General features: G+C 36.2%; 1 protein-coding gene across 1 annotated transcript in view; it reads left to right on the forward strand.

The window, feature by feature from the left end:
• Positions 1–12,770, forward strand: part of WDR72 (WD repeat domain 72) — a gene marked incomplete at both ends in the record, with an annotated part of 118,015 nt that overhangs the window by 58,028 nt on the left and 47,217 nt on the right. The window contains 3 exons of the mRNA XM_082488734.1: positions 877–1,697; positions 6,731–6,822; positions 9,730–9,812. Coding sequence (XP_082344860.1) covers positions 877–1,697; positions 6,731–6,822; positions 9,730–9,812 — 996 coding nt within the window. The remainder of the gene's footprint in view (positions 1–876; positions 1,698–6,730; positions 6,823–9,729; positions 9,813–12,770) is intronic.

Here is a 12,770-nt window from a genome sequence, read left to right on the forward strand (position 1 = left end):
ATAGGTCAGTCTAAAGCTCTGAGTAACTGTAGCTATTCTAAAATCTGACAGAAATTAAGATTTGAGGAGGATTCATAAACCGTTTTCTTTGGGTAGTTATTAATAGCAGTAATCAGATGTATGTATGTTTACACCAGCAGAATTATCACATTAGTATGTGGAACTGAAATGATGCTGTGCAAATCCATTGCCGTAAATGGCCTTTAAAGTTGGTGAAAAAGTATAGGGAATTTTAGAAAGATCCAGGTTGGAAATAGGGTGGCACAAGGTGAAGTCAGATATTCACAAACCTTGTGAACTCTGTGGGCTCTATAGCCTTTTTTTTCCTCAATTATTTTCATCTAAGGTAATTAATTCTGTAACTGGAGATCTAATTACATTAAGTTCTTTATTGTTGCTGATAAAGTACGTGTGACAACTCAGAATTAAGTATTATATTGCTACAAGGCATACAGATTCTCAAGGTCTGCAAGAATTTTGCAGCATTTTAGGATTTGTTTCACTAGCTTTATTTTTGGGGAAAAACAAACAAACAAACAAAAAAACCTGTAATCTTTAAAACTTTCCTAAAAGCCTGTCAGCTAGAAATGAGACCTAGCAGAAGAAATACCAGCCTAGAGTTTTGGCAAAGATCAGTCTACAGCATGGCTGTATAATTTAAGATGTTAGGGAGCCTGTATTGTAGTATTTACATGTATATCTTAAGCTATTTAGAAGAAAATCCTTTTTCCTTAATAACAAGTGAATAAATATAATGAAGTTGAACTTAATGGAGGTAATAGATCTGGTCTGTTCCATATGCAGTTCTATGCTGATATCTTGAAAGTTACGAAATACTATGGATTTGTGTTTGAACGCTTAATATTTTTCTTTCAGTTAACTGATACCAGCTGCACCCAACAGCCCTTTACTGTTTTACCAGTTAAAACAAAATGGAACAATGCAAACTTTCATATTCTCTTATTTGATCTGGAAAAAATTGAGGAACTTCTGCTGTCATCTCAACTCAGTGGATTAAAGTCGTCAAATTCATTTCACACCTGTGACAGTCTAGAAAGAGCCAAAAGTACTACTGAGAAAAGGCCACTGACATTAAAAAGAAATAAAACTGCTGCCTCCGTATCTCCAGTGGATGCGCAAGTAGATACTGTTTGTTCAAACCAGGCCTGCAGGGATAACAACACAGCTCGGCCTTTGGAAGAAAGCGGTGGCATGAAAAGACAGAAAAAAATGAAGAGTTCAAGAAAGATTAGAATGCAGTCATCAGGAAACGTTGATGTGAACATCACCACTGATACAGCTAAGCTGCTTTTGTCATGTCTCTTACCATGGGGCGTAGATAAAGAAATAGACAATCTTTGTGTTAGACACTTAGATATCTTGAGGCTTCAGCGTCCTGTTTCTTTTGGACTTGTGTCAGATGAAAACCACCTATCACTAATGTTGCCGGGATGGAAATGTACTGATTGTGGTGTGCTAGAAGAACGTGCAGTAATCAACTTATTTTCAAAAAGAGTCCTTGATTTATCAAACAAGTACCTTGCTGCGACTGAAGGACAAATTGGAAAGATGAATGGACCTGAGAATAACCTTTATGGAACAAAGGGATGGGAAACAGTGTTCTTCTTATTTAGCAGAATAGCTTTAATCAACAGGATAATTAACATACCTTCAGCAGTTACAGGTGAAATTGAAAGGTAAGAACCTTTTCATTATGAGTCTTTTCTTCCTTTATAGTGGTTTAAAAAGTGAAAAATATGAAAAAAAACCTCTTAAATAGGGACTTTTGCAATAAAGTTTACATTCTTGCTCTTGAGCTTTTTTATAGGCTGTCCTTTGAACAAAAGGAGAATCAGGATAAAGTTAATTATATTTTTTTCTATTTAGCAGATGAGAAAACTGATGCAAGAAATTTTTTTCAACAGAACAAGAACTTGAATTATCCAGCTTCACACCATCTTTTTCCAGAGATTGCTCTCTTCCTTGCAGTTTAAACTAAGTATAACAATGAGGTCTCTTCCGGCACGTTTTGAGACGTGCATTAGCACATTTGTGCTGTTTTAACTTGCACTCTCTGTAAGCTATATACTTCTTTTACCATGAAACCCTTGGCTTCACAGATAAATAAAACATGAGAGACAAGAACAGTCTGTCCTAGTTACACTGTCTAAAATACAGCCCCCCCAGTAATAACAGCAGCTACTGGGAATGAATGCCTCATCAGCCCTCATGTTGTGAGAAACATTCCAAATAACATTAAAATCTTACTCAAAACAAATTTATTGACTAAATGCTTTTTCAGCATTAAAGGAAAAATAGCATGCTCGACATTATTTGACCAAGCCAAATAGAGCATACTAATCGGGCAATGTATATTGTCCACATGCTTTTGTTGTTCAGCAAGCCTAGGTTGGTCTGTATTTAGCATTTTAGGGACAATTAACTTCAGTGTTGGTGATGCTATGGCCCAGAGGCAAGAAGGGGGACAAAAATTATTGATCCTGATGCGGCAAATATCTGTTCATCTTCCACAAAGCTCTAGGCATTCAGAATATCTCAAGAGATATGCACCATCCCACAGGACAAACGCACATTTCTGTTGCTTTTACCGCTAATCATATTGCCTACTGGTCCATATTCAACACAAGCTCTTATATGAAAGGTTGTTTCCATGATTCCAGCTTGAACATGGTTTCCTTCCTGTGCAAGAAATGCACGAATTTTACTTTGGTGAAAATTGTACTATATATTTTAAAGTTTTCTCCAGGACATGTAAAGCCATAAAAGCTAGCATTGCTTGTAGAAATAGGGATATTTTTTTTTTAATAAAACAGAGGAAAAAAAAAATTGCCATATATTTTGGTTGCAAAAAAAGTTATGAATTTTAATGTCCTGGTTTGAGGTAAAACAGAACCAATTTTGTTCAGTAACTTCGCTTCTTAGCTGGGCCTCTTCTAACAACTGAAATGTCTCTGAAATGTTTCATTTGGGATTTTGGTGTGGTTTGGTTCGGATTACCTCTCTTTCCAGAACTGAATAGTATACCTATTTATAGCTGTCTTCTAGCTAAGTTTTAGTTTGGTGCCATTTGTGACGCTCTGATACGCACTATTGCCTCCCAATGGCCTCATCTGGATAAAAGCACTTGAATTGTATTTATTCAATTCTGTCCTTGGATTGTTTTGGGGAGAGTAGAGGGGTGTTGTTGGTTTTGCCGTTCGGGGTGGTTTTTTGTTGTTGTTTGGTGGTGTTGGTTTTTTTTGAGCTCCCTATTTTCCTTTTGAGTTCCTAAATAGCAACTGCAAGTGCTCTCAGTCTATACAGACAGCACACAATTCCTTTTCCTGGCTGTGCTTGCATACTCTTACCAAGGCTGTACCTTCTTTCTTCTTTGTTCTTCATCTCTTACACGTTCAGAAAATAGAAAAGTAGCCATTCTTCTGTCTTACTGAAGAATAAAGTGTTCTTTCTTAAGGAACTTGGTCAGAACTAGACTGTATTTGCTGCGTTTTTATCAACACAGACCTCGGGTTTTAGTCACCTGGACATTTTCCTTGTTACTGCTGGTGACAGGAAATTGTTTTGTTTTTTTTTGTTTTTTTTTTTTTTTCCTGTCATGGTTCTGTCCTATGATAGCACAGAGTTTCTTTTCCCCTACCTTCCCAGAACTGTTTCAGAACTTTAGACATGTCAGTCATAATTCCCTTTTTCCCCCCAATAAATAAAGACAAGAACAGCTGAGATACGTATTTTGTACTGTTTTCTAACCTCTGTAAAACTGCAAATGATGTCCCACTGCAGTCAAGAACCATCATTTTCACATAGAGTCGAAGTCATGTGAGTAGAACCAGTGAGATAATATTACTGTGTCAGCATTACTGGAAGAAGTGGATTAGAGTCACAGGGAAGAATTTCATGTTTCGGACACTTCATTTTGTAAAACAACAAAACAAACAAACAAAAAATACAACAACAACAAAAAACCAACCAAACAAAAAACAAACAAAAAAAAACCCCAAACCTCAAACACTGATTCCATACATGATGTACTTTCATGTGATAACATTAGTGTCTGTGCCTGAGTATTAAAGGCATAGTTCTCCTATGGGAAATTGCTATCTGAATGGATCTATGCTTTCTGTGTTGCCTCAAAAACAGTTATGTGTATGCAAAGTAATCTCCCTCTCTCCACCAAGGGAAAAAGCCCGTTTCCTGTGAAGTTCCCTTTCCTTTTTCCTTCCTCCCCCCTCCCTGGTTGTAAGCATAGCATGAATAGGACTTGGCCTGTTTGCCATGTTCTTAGGATTCAGCCTTCGTTTCACCTCTTCCTCTTGCAAATAATTGGGGTCTGAATGAACTATCCTAACCTGTATTCATTGATTCATTAAATCTTTTTATATAATTTGTCCTTATTCATCATGTACTCTTTATTCCGTGTTGGAATGAGCTTTCTTTGTTATGATGAGCTGTTTAAATAATGTACTTTAGCCTAATTAAAAGTTTGAAAAAAAACCAAGCAAATGCTATTTTGTTTGGTTTGCCTTTGAAAAGTACAGTATGTAGCCCCACTCCCTCGGGCAGTTGGTTTAGCTAACACTAGAGCATGCTTAAGGGAAAATACTACGTATAGAATTCTAATTTGCTACAGCATCTGCAGAAGGAGTTAGTAGGACAGCTTTCACAGCTTGTAAGGGTTCTGGTCTTCTAAGTCTTACTGCCATACAAACAACTCTTACTAATTGAGTTACTAGTATGAGAGAGAAAATGTATTACAATCTCCTTTCCATAGCTTATCTGTCAGCAGAGCCATGAGTGTTTCTCCATCCTGTGCAAGTTTACTTTCTATTAGCATGCTGGTACAAACTCCAAAGACTTTTAAACTTTTAAATTAAAATCAGGAGAAAGGATCTCTGAACAGATTATCCACTGACCAGCACATTTGGTTAATGTGTGTTCAGCTGATATTCGTAGTTCTGCCTGCTTTGATGCTGGAGAATGGACTTGTATATTTATTCTTTGCAGTGCAGCCCAGGGTCTAACTACTGGTTTAGTAACAATTTTGGGATTCCAGCTTTCCTCTGTTAATGCTGGCCCACTTTGCATATAGCAATGAAATATTCATTGGGCTGTAAGGTGAATTATTTTAGTGTCGGTCAGCTATGGTCTTGATCTGGGGAATGCAGTAATAAACTTTAAATCCCTGTTCTTTGGCATATCCAAAGATTTTGCTTGTTCACAGGAGTGAATGGATTTTTTTTTTTGTTAAATAAAATATGCACACTTATACATACTTCTAATATGGAGAGTCAAAAGTGGAAAAACGCATTTCATCGGTTCATAGACTACTGGGTACTCTTGGATGAGTCTGGTATTCTCATTTTGAGCAAAAATTCTGTCTTTGTCAGCATGTGTGTGTATATATATATTTTTCTGCTTAAACCATGGGTTTGACAGATCATCCCTGAAAAACATTTGGTTGAAAAACTTTTGACTAGTTGCTGTCATAAGTTTTCAGCTTGTGTTTTGGATCAGCAAGTTTCAGGCTATAGTATTTCTGTGAACTATTAGCTATGTGATTAGATAAATGAAATTTGTGGAATGTGAAAACAGCGAACAGTGAATGACATACTCTACGCGCACATTATCAGACCAGCAGTAATCCGGGGTGTTTGGGGTTTTTTTTAAGAAGGAAAAACGCCGCTATTTTTAGCATAATTTGATCAGTTTTTTAAAAAAAAAATTCATAGTAAAAAAAGAGTATGAAAAACATGGCTTTGGAAAAAACTTGGAACTTGGACCTCTATAAGCTGTTGTTCATAAATGTGTTTGTGTATCTGTTGTATTTTGCAACTTAACCCTGCCTGTGAAAATAAAGGAGTCTGCAGTAAAATGAGTGAGATTATGAAAGTGGGCCAGAAACAGGAAGAAGCTAGTAAGAAAAGATCTTCAAAGAATTGGTTTTCTTTTGCCTTTTGAGATTTGTATCTGTAACTTAAAGCTCTTAAGGTGAAAGCTTTCAGAGTTATTTAGTATTGCAAGGCTTTTGAAATATTATGACTTAACTGTTGATTGTAGTGAATTTGAAAGGTGAAATTTTTAAATGACACCTAAATATAGGTCGCTGTAGCAATGTACTTAAAAGGAATAGTTTAAAACAGCGCAAGGGTTTGGAGAGGTTTTCCACTTCCTTTCCCTTCCGTAACCTATGCCTTCAAGGGTTAGGTTGCTGAGTTAGTCAAAGTACTGAAGACCAGTAGTTCTACATACGCACTAGTCTCCTAAACTGTTGCCATCTACTGAAATCCCAAGTATTGCAATAATATTCTAAATTATTTAACACTGTGAAAAACTGGAAAGCTATAAAATCAAGTTGCTTGTTTCCCTGGAACTTTTTTCCTACATAATAGAAAAAAAACAGCACAAGGCCTTTGTTGAAAGTGCTACTTTGATTCAATTGTTCACATATGAATTTGTTTCTTTAATACAACATAAGAGTTTACATTTGGCTCAAAGCTTATTTTAGTTAAGTTTCCTGCATGTGGATGGTACCTTTCAGTATTTGTATATATGTGAATGTTTCAAGACCAAGTTGTGGGCAAAAGAATGCAAGTGATTTTTGAGGAGAAACTAAATTGCAGTTGATAGTAATTGATAGCAGAGTACCTACCTTAAGACATAAGATTTTTGTAAGTATGTTCAGGTTTTGTTTAATAATTTCATATTCTTTTAGTCCACAGAAATCAGAATCTATACATGACAAATGGCGAAATTTTGAAGCGGTAACACCTTCATTTCCCAGTTTTTATGGAGAGTTACCGAGGAGTAAGTATATGGAGGAGTGGCAATATTAGCTTCTAAGTGTTATTTTTTTGCATGCTTTTTGTTGCTAAAATACATCATTTACCTTCAATAATGAAAAAAAATTATTTATATTCTTCAGCTTTGAGCAGGTCCAGTTTGCGATTACAGAAGCTGGATTATTCTGTTTTCTTCTGTGAATATCGCAAAAGCACGTAAACAGAATGCGAACTGTTAAGTAATACTGGAATCAACGACATTTTTTCTGTGATGGCTGAGCTTCTAAAGACATTTTTTAGCAATCTGAAAAACAGAAATGCAATAAGACAGATGCTGTTGTCTCCCCCTCCCCCATCTCCCTCATCACCATTATGTGCCCGCCCAATAATATATACAGCCCTTCAAGCAAACTGTTGCCTTAGTAATACAAGAGCCGTCTTGACTGTTCAATAATGCCCTTAGACTTTTGGCTTGGGGCAGAATAAAGTAATCTCTTCACGTTAATGTCCCACAGGCAGTTGCTCACCAATCTTAGACTGGCTTGCAAAGCCAAGCTTATTTTTACAGTGTGCAACTAACCAAGGAATCTTTAAATAAAACCCTAAACAGAATATGGAAATTTGTTAGTATATATTACCTAACAAATACAGTGTTCCTGTTGCAGACTGAGTCCTGACTAGGCTGATAACACAGATTTCTTTCAAGTCAAATCTTGACCCTCTGCTATGTAAATAAGCCTTTATACCCCCATCTAAAAGCAGTTTTTAGTGTACCTTTCCTTCTCTGACTCTTACATGCACCATAACTGTAGAACTTACGATGACAGCAAAAGTGCCTGTTGGAAGAAAGAGATGGAACATAAAAATCAAGTGGCAATAGAAAATAAGTAAATGAAAGGCACGGACATGGTTTAGAGATGACTAAATTGACCATGGACATGAAAATAATTTTACTGAATGACCTAAAACTTCAAAGGTAATCTAGCTCATATCCCATATCTACTAGTTCCCACAGTTGTTTGGATTTGCATATTAAAATCTTATCAGAGACTTGCAGATCTCTCGGCCATTTTAGGAATGACCAGTTCTTCAGCATCAAGGACACATAGGACAGCAGAATGGGCAATGTTACATCTTGATTCTGCTGACGTTTCTGGATTTTCTGTATACATTTACATGTGTGCAAAGAGATGGGAATGAAACCAAATTAAAACAGGCGTCTTTAATGCTTTTTCGCATACACAGCCATGAAACTGAAGTGCCACAACAGACGACAAGGTTAGATGATAGGTACCATATTTGCTGTACTATTCTTGATCAATGGGGACACTTGCTGAAAGGCTTTTTTGTGTTCAGACCAGAGCTGCCTCAGCTTAGCTCAAGTCAGTAAGAACTATAAAAGCTATTAATTCAAGTAGGCATTGCTTGAGTCTTTCCTTGCATTCAAGGTTTTGGAGAGCTGGTTCTGTCCCACAGCGGGAACTCAACTGCAAACTCAGTAGGTCTGTACTAAAGAAGTAAGTTTTAAACTGGGGGGGAGGCTTAAACAGAGTTAACCCTAACCCTAAATCCCCTTAACTCCCTAGGGTTAGGGAGTTTTGACACAGCAAAGCTTCCAAAATGGCAGAAAAAGGAAAGCAAAAATCATCCTGACATATAAAGAAATCACAGTTCAATCTAAAACCTGAGAAGAAGAGGTTTACCTCTGTACGATCGGTTCTGCCTCTTGTTTTGTCATCTGTTTTTGTTTTCGTATTTTGTGTTGTGGTACATGCCATGTCAGCTATCAGAGATAGAAGATAAGGTATTACCCCATCATTCTGTAAAATGATACTAAATGCTGTAGTTTTCTTTTTTACTCTTTCCTTTTTCATTCTTTTTTCAATCATACCTGTGTGTATGTTTGTACGTATGTTTATATATTATATTAGATATTGGCATGGTCATTTACTGAATAGTGTACTGGTCCCATTCAGACTACACTAGCGTACCCTACTCACTTTGCAATATGCAGGTACTTAACATGATTTTTTTTAACTTCAGTCTTTGCTGCAGGAATCTAACATTTAAGCGAATGACTATGCATTGTGTGATCAGGATACTTGTGAACTTGGGTGTTAGTGAAACACAGTTGCTACTTACAATTCAGTTTCCTCTTCTCAAGACATTATATGTTACTGGCAATCAGTGTGGATTCAAAGGGTAATACAACCAATTTACCCAACTTATATGTCTGGCAACAAACACGGTAGTAACGTACTGAGATGTCACATTTGTCTGTTGAAGTCAAAATGAGGAAGAACTGGTGCAGCTGCCAGTTCAAACTGTGCCTTGCTTTGAAAATAATCTGAAACTCAGGATGGATAGTAATAAAACACACATGCAAATCCATAAATGTAACGGTTTTCTTAACTGCAAGCGTAACTGTTGAGCCACTGACGTGTATGACATCTTGACCACGCAGCAGTATTGTTGCCCTGTAGCAGGAAAGTAAATCAGGTGGAACTGTAACTGTACAAAATATTGAATGTATTATTGTGTAGACTCTAGTCTACTGTTTTGAAGGTGAAGAAACACACATTCAAATAGTTTTAGAATTTACTTAGTAAAATCCATAGCTAAGTAGTCCAAATTGGAAAAAATTCTCAGTATCTTTAGAAAATTATGATGAAAACGTACCCTGTGGGATATCAGACCTCTGTTGTTTGTTTGTTTTTTTAAAAAGAGACTAATTTGATTTAGGATAAATCTTAAACAAGATATTGTCTGAACGCTTTGTGCTTATAGCATCAAATGAAAGCATATTCTAAGAAACACACTTTTTCAGATCTTTTCAGGTATGCTGCTGAAGTGAAAAACTAAAAACGTTAAATATCTTTCTAATTGTGTAATTCTATGTATATTGTCAGTTCATAAACCATGTGTTTTTCAGGTAAAAGTAGATATAATTCCCCAGGTTTTGGGAGTGTTTCATTGCTGAAACTCATCTGTTGTTGGAGTGACCAATCCATAAAGGTAGGAAATAGCCTGTATCAGTTGTTGCAATGTAACATTGGCCATAATTCAGTATTTGGAATCTGTGATGTGATGTAATAGTTATGGATTTATGGTGAAATTATTACATAAATTGTGCCATTCAGAACTATGGAAAGCAGATTATTCTTTCACTATGAAGTATGCTACTCATGAAACTATTTTGCCTTAAAGTATGTGTTTAAATATGGGAAAGCAACTGTACTACTAGCCTTTAATCTAGGTGATCTTGCTCACAGCATGTGTTTTAAAAAAAGATGAGTTACCTGTTCTCTAACAACCAGATGTAACTTACACTACAATTGCCATTTTATGCTCCAGGAAAATAAAGGCCAAAATAAAGGCAGTGTCATGTGCCAATGTATTATTATAGAAGAAACGGAAAATGCCTTCTTAAAGGGATAAATAATTAATGTCAAGTCCTTACTTACTGGAACAGTCTTCAAGAATGACTTAGAGAAGTAAGTTATGGGTTCCCAGGTCAGATGAAGCTCATGCCTATTGTTAGTGAAGAATCTGATGTCTTGGGAGATAAATGACTGTTTCTTGAGAGTTGACAGGTAACTGTGAAATAGTCTGAACAGTGAAATCTAGAGACCATTTTTCATTTGGAAAATACGCATTTAAATGAAGCTGTGTGGTTACTGGAGTGAGTTAATGTTCAGGAGTACGAAACTCAAGACAATATGCTATGAATACAAGATACTTTAGTCCAGAAAAGGGAAATACCTGTTACAAGTTTATTTTATGATGTTACTTTTAAAAATGAACACAACTCCATGCTGCATTTCAAGTGTAAAGAATATATTTTCCAGAGCTGATGCACGCAGGGGTACTGCAGTGATCTGCAGTATTTCTATTAGACAGACAGTAATGGTTTCTGCACATATTCATATTCAGTGGAATTCAGCATTTTATCTTGAGCTTATCAGTTGTTTATCATAGCCCTACTGTATGCACATCTTCCATCTTATTTCAGCATTCTTCTTCCCTCACAAACTGTCCTTTCTCTTATAATAACATTTTTTCCTTTTTTGAATCCTTTTAATTAAAAAATCGAATACAGGACCTCCGTTTCAATAGCTGCAATTGTCATGTGAAATCCATATAATCTCTTGCTGACCTGGTCAGCCACTAAAACTCTTTATAGAGTGGAGTTGTATAGCCATGAAACTTGTATTTGTTAGCATAGCTGATTAGGTGAGATCTATGCATTTATATTTTCCAAAGAATTTAGTGACTGATCAGTTTATACAATGATAAAGGTCTTATCTACCATAGGAGGTTAGGGCGCAGGAAGATAAGGCGTGGAATAAGCTGCTTCACTTTTTTCATCTGAAAAGACTTCAAATTTAAGACACTGATATTTTCAAGTACTGCAGATACCGTGCTATCAATGCTTTGCAAATCTTAACATTATTCAGATGCAGCTTTGTAGTTGCAATAACCTTTCTTCACCTGCTTTGTAGTGCAGATTTTGGGTTGTTTGCAGCCAAACTGCCATAAACATTTTATCATTCAAAATAATTTTGATGTAGGCAATAGGTGTGGGTATTCAGCAACCAATCGGTTATACAAAATTATAGTTTTTGTTGATATTAGGGTGGCTTTGTTAAACCTTTCTTTTTACAAACACAGATTTGTGGCCAATTTATTAGTCCTCAGCAGCCTGATTAAAACACTCATGATGTTTTGGGCAGATGTACATGAGTTGCCCTGCTTTTAGAAACTTTTTTATTGCTGTCTTCAGTGGAGGATACTGACTCCCAGACATGACCCAAAGGACCTGCCATTTATTGATTTCTCATCTCCTTACAGTACTGTAACAGATTCTGTGCAAACAAGGAAACTGAAAAAACCTGCTGGAAATGATTGATCAGGGGTCTACTGACTTGCTGAAGTTGAAAGGCTGAGGGAGGTGGCTTTTATCTTAAATTTTAGAAATGCATATATTTAATAATGTGTGTATATATATGTATATATAAACATGCTTTTCTAGGATTTTTTCCCTCAGATGATTTTAAAGGAAAGGTTGTCATCATGCATTTTGCTGTTCTTTCAGATAAACTGTAGCTTGTTATTGCCACACTCCCTTCCTGCCCAGAAATTACTTAAGTGGTTGCATTTCTGCCCTTAATTGTCCTTACTCTGTATCTAAAATACCCTGTTCCTCAGTTATATCTGTGATAGGTATTTGGTTATATTTTACATTTTTTTAATAATAATACTATATTATTGCAGCTTTATGGAACTGTTTTGGCTAAAAGGGTAAACATTAAAGTAAACTTTAAAAAAAAGTTGTCAGAATGTTCAAACTGCAGTGCAATCAAAACATTTTGCCTGTTATTGGCTCTAGCAGGTATAAGTGTATTTTTTTTCCAGCAGAAGGATTTCTTTGATAATTATTATGCTCTTGCTAGCTCCTTAGTCTTCAAATGATAGATGTTGGAATTCCTTCTCCCTATACCTTTATCCAGGTATTTCAAGAGGAAGAATTATTTCAGGGAAATAATCTGCTTCTTTTTTTCCTGCTCTAAGATCTTCTTAAATCTCTTTGAGTGAAGTTAGTTCTTATTAGGTTGGCTTTCCTGAAGAGTGAAGTCCTTTTATCTCTTCACAAAATGATTATAGACCATGTAAGCTTCCTTCTACCATGTGTCTCACTCCCTGAGCTGGACAACCGTTTGTGAAACAGAGTTAAGAACCCTGTCTCCAAAGCTGCCCTCCCATTTTCAGTGTGAATCTCAGCAAAGAAATTCAGTACTAAACGTGGAAGTGAGTTTTGCCTGAAACTTTAATAGGTCAGTGGTTCCACTAACAAAATGTTAAGTGTACAGTCTTCACATCTATGGTCAGGCATTTTAGTTACATGACAACACGTGGGCGGTCTGTCATCTTTGCAGCGTGTTCATCAGTCTATGGGGCTTCAGCAGTCAGCCC

The sequence above is a fragment of the Vanellus vanellus genome (assembly GCF_965231255.1).
Source record: "Vanellus vanellus genome assembly, chromosome: 11".
Taxonomy (NCBI): Eukaryota; Metazoa; Chordata; class Aves; order Charadriiformes; family Charadriidae; genus Vanellus; species Vanellus vanellus.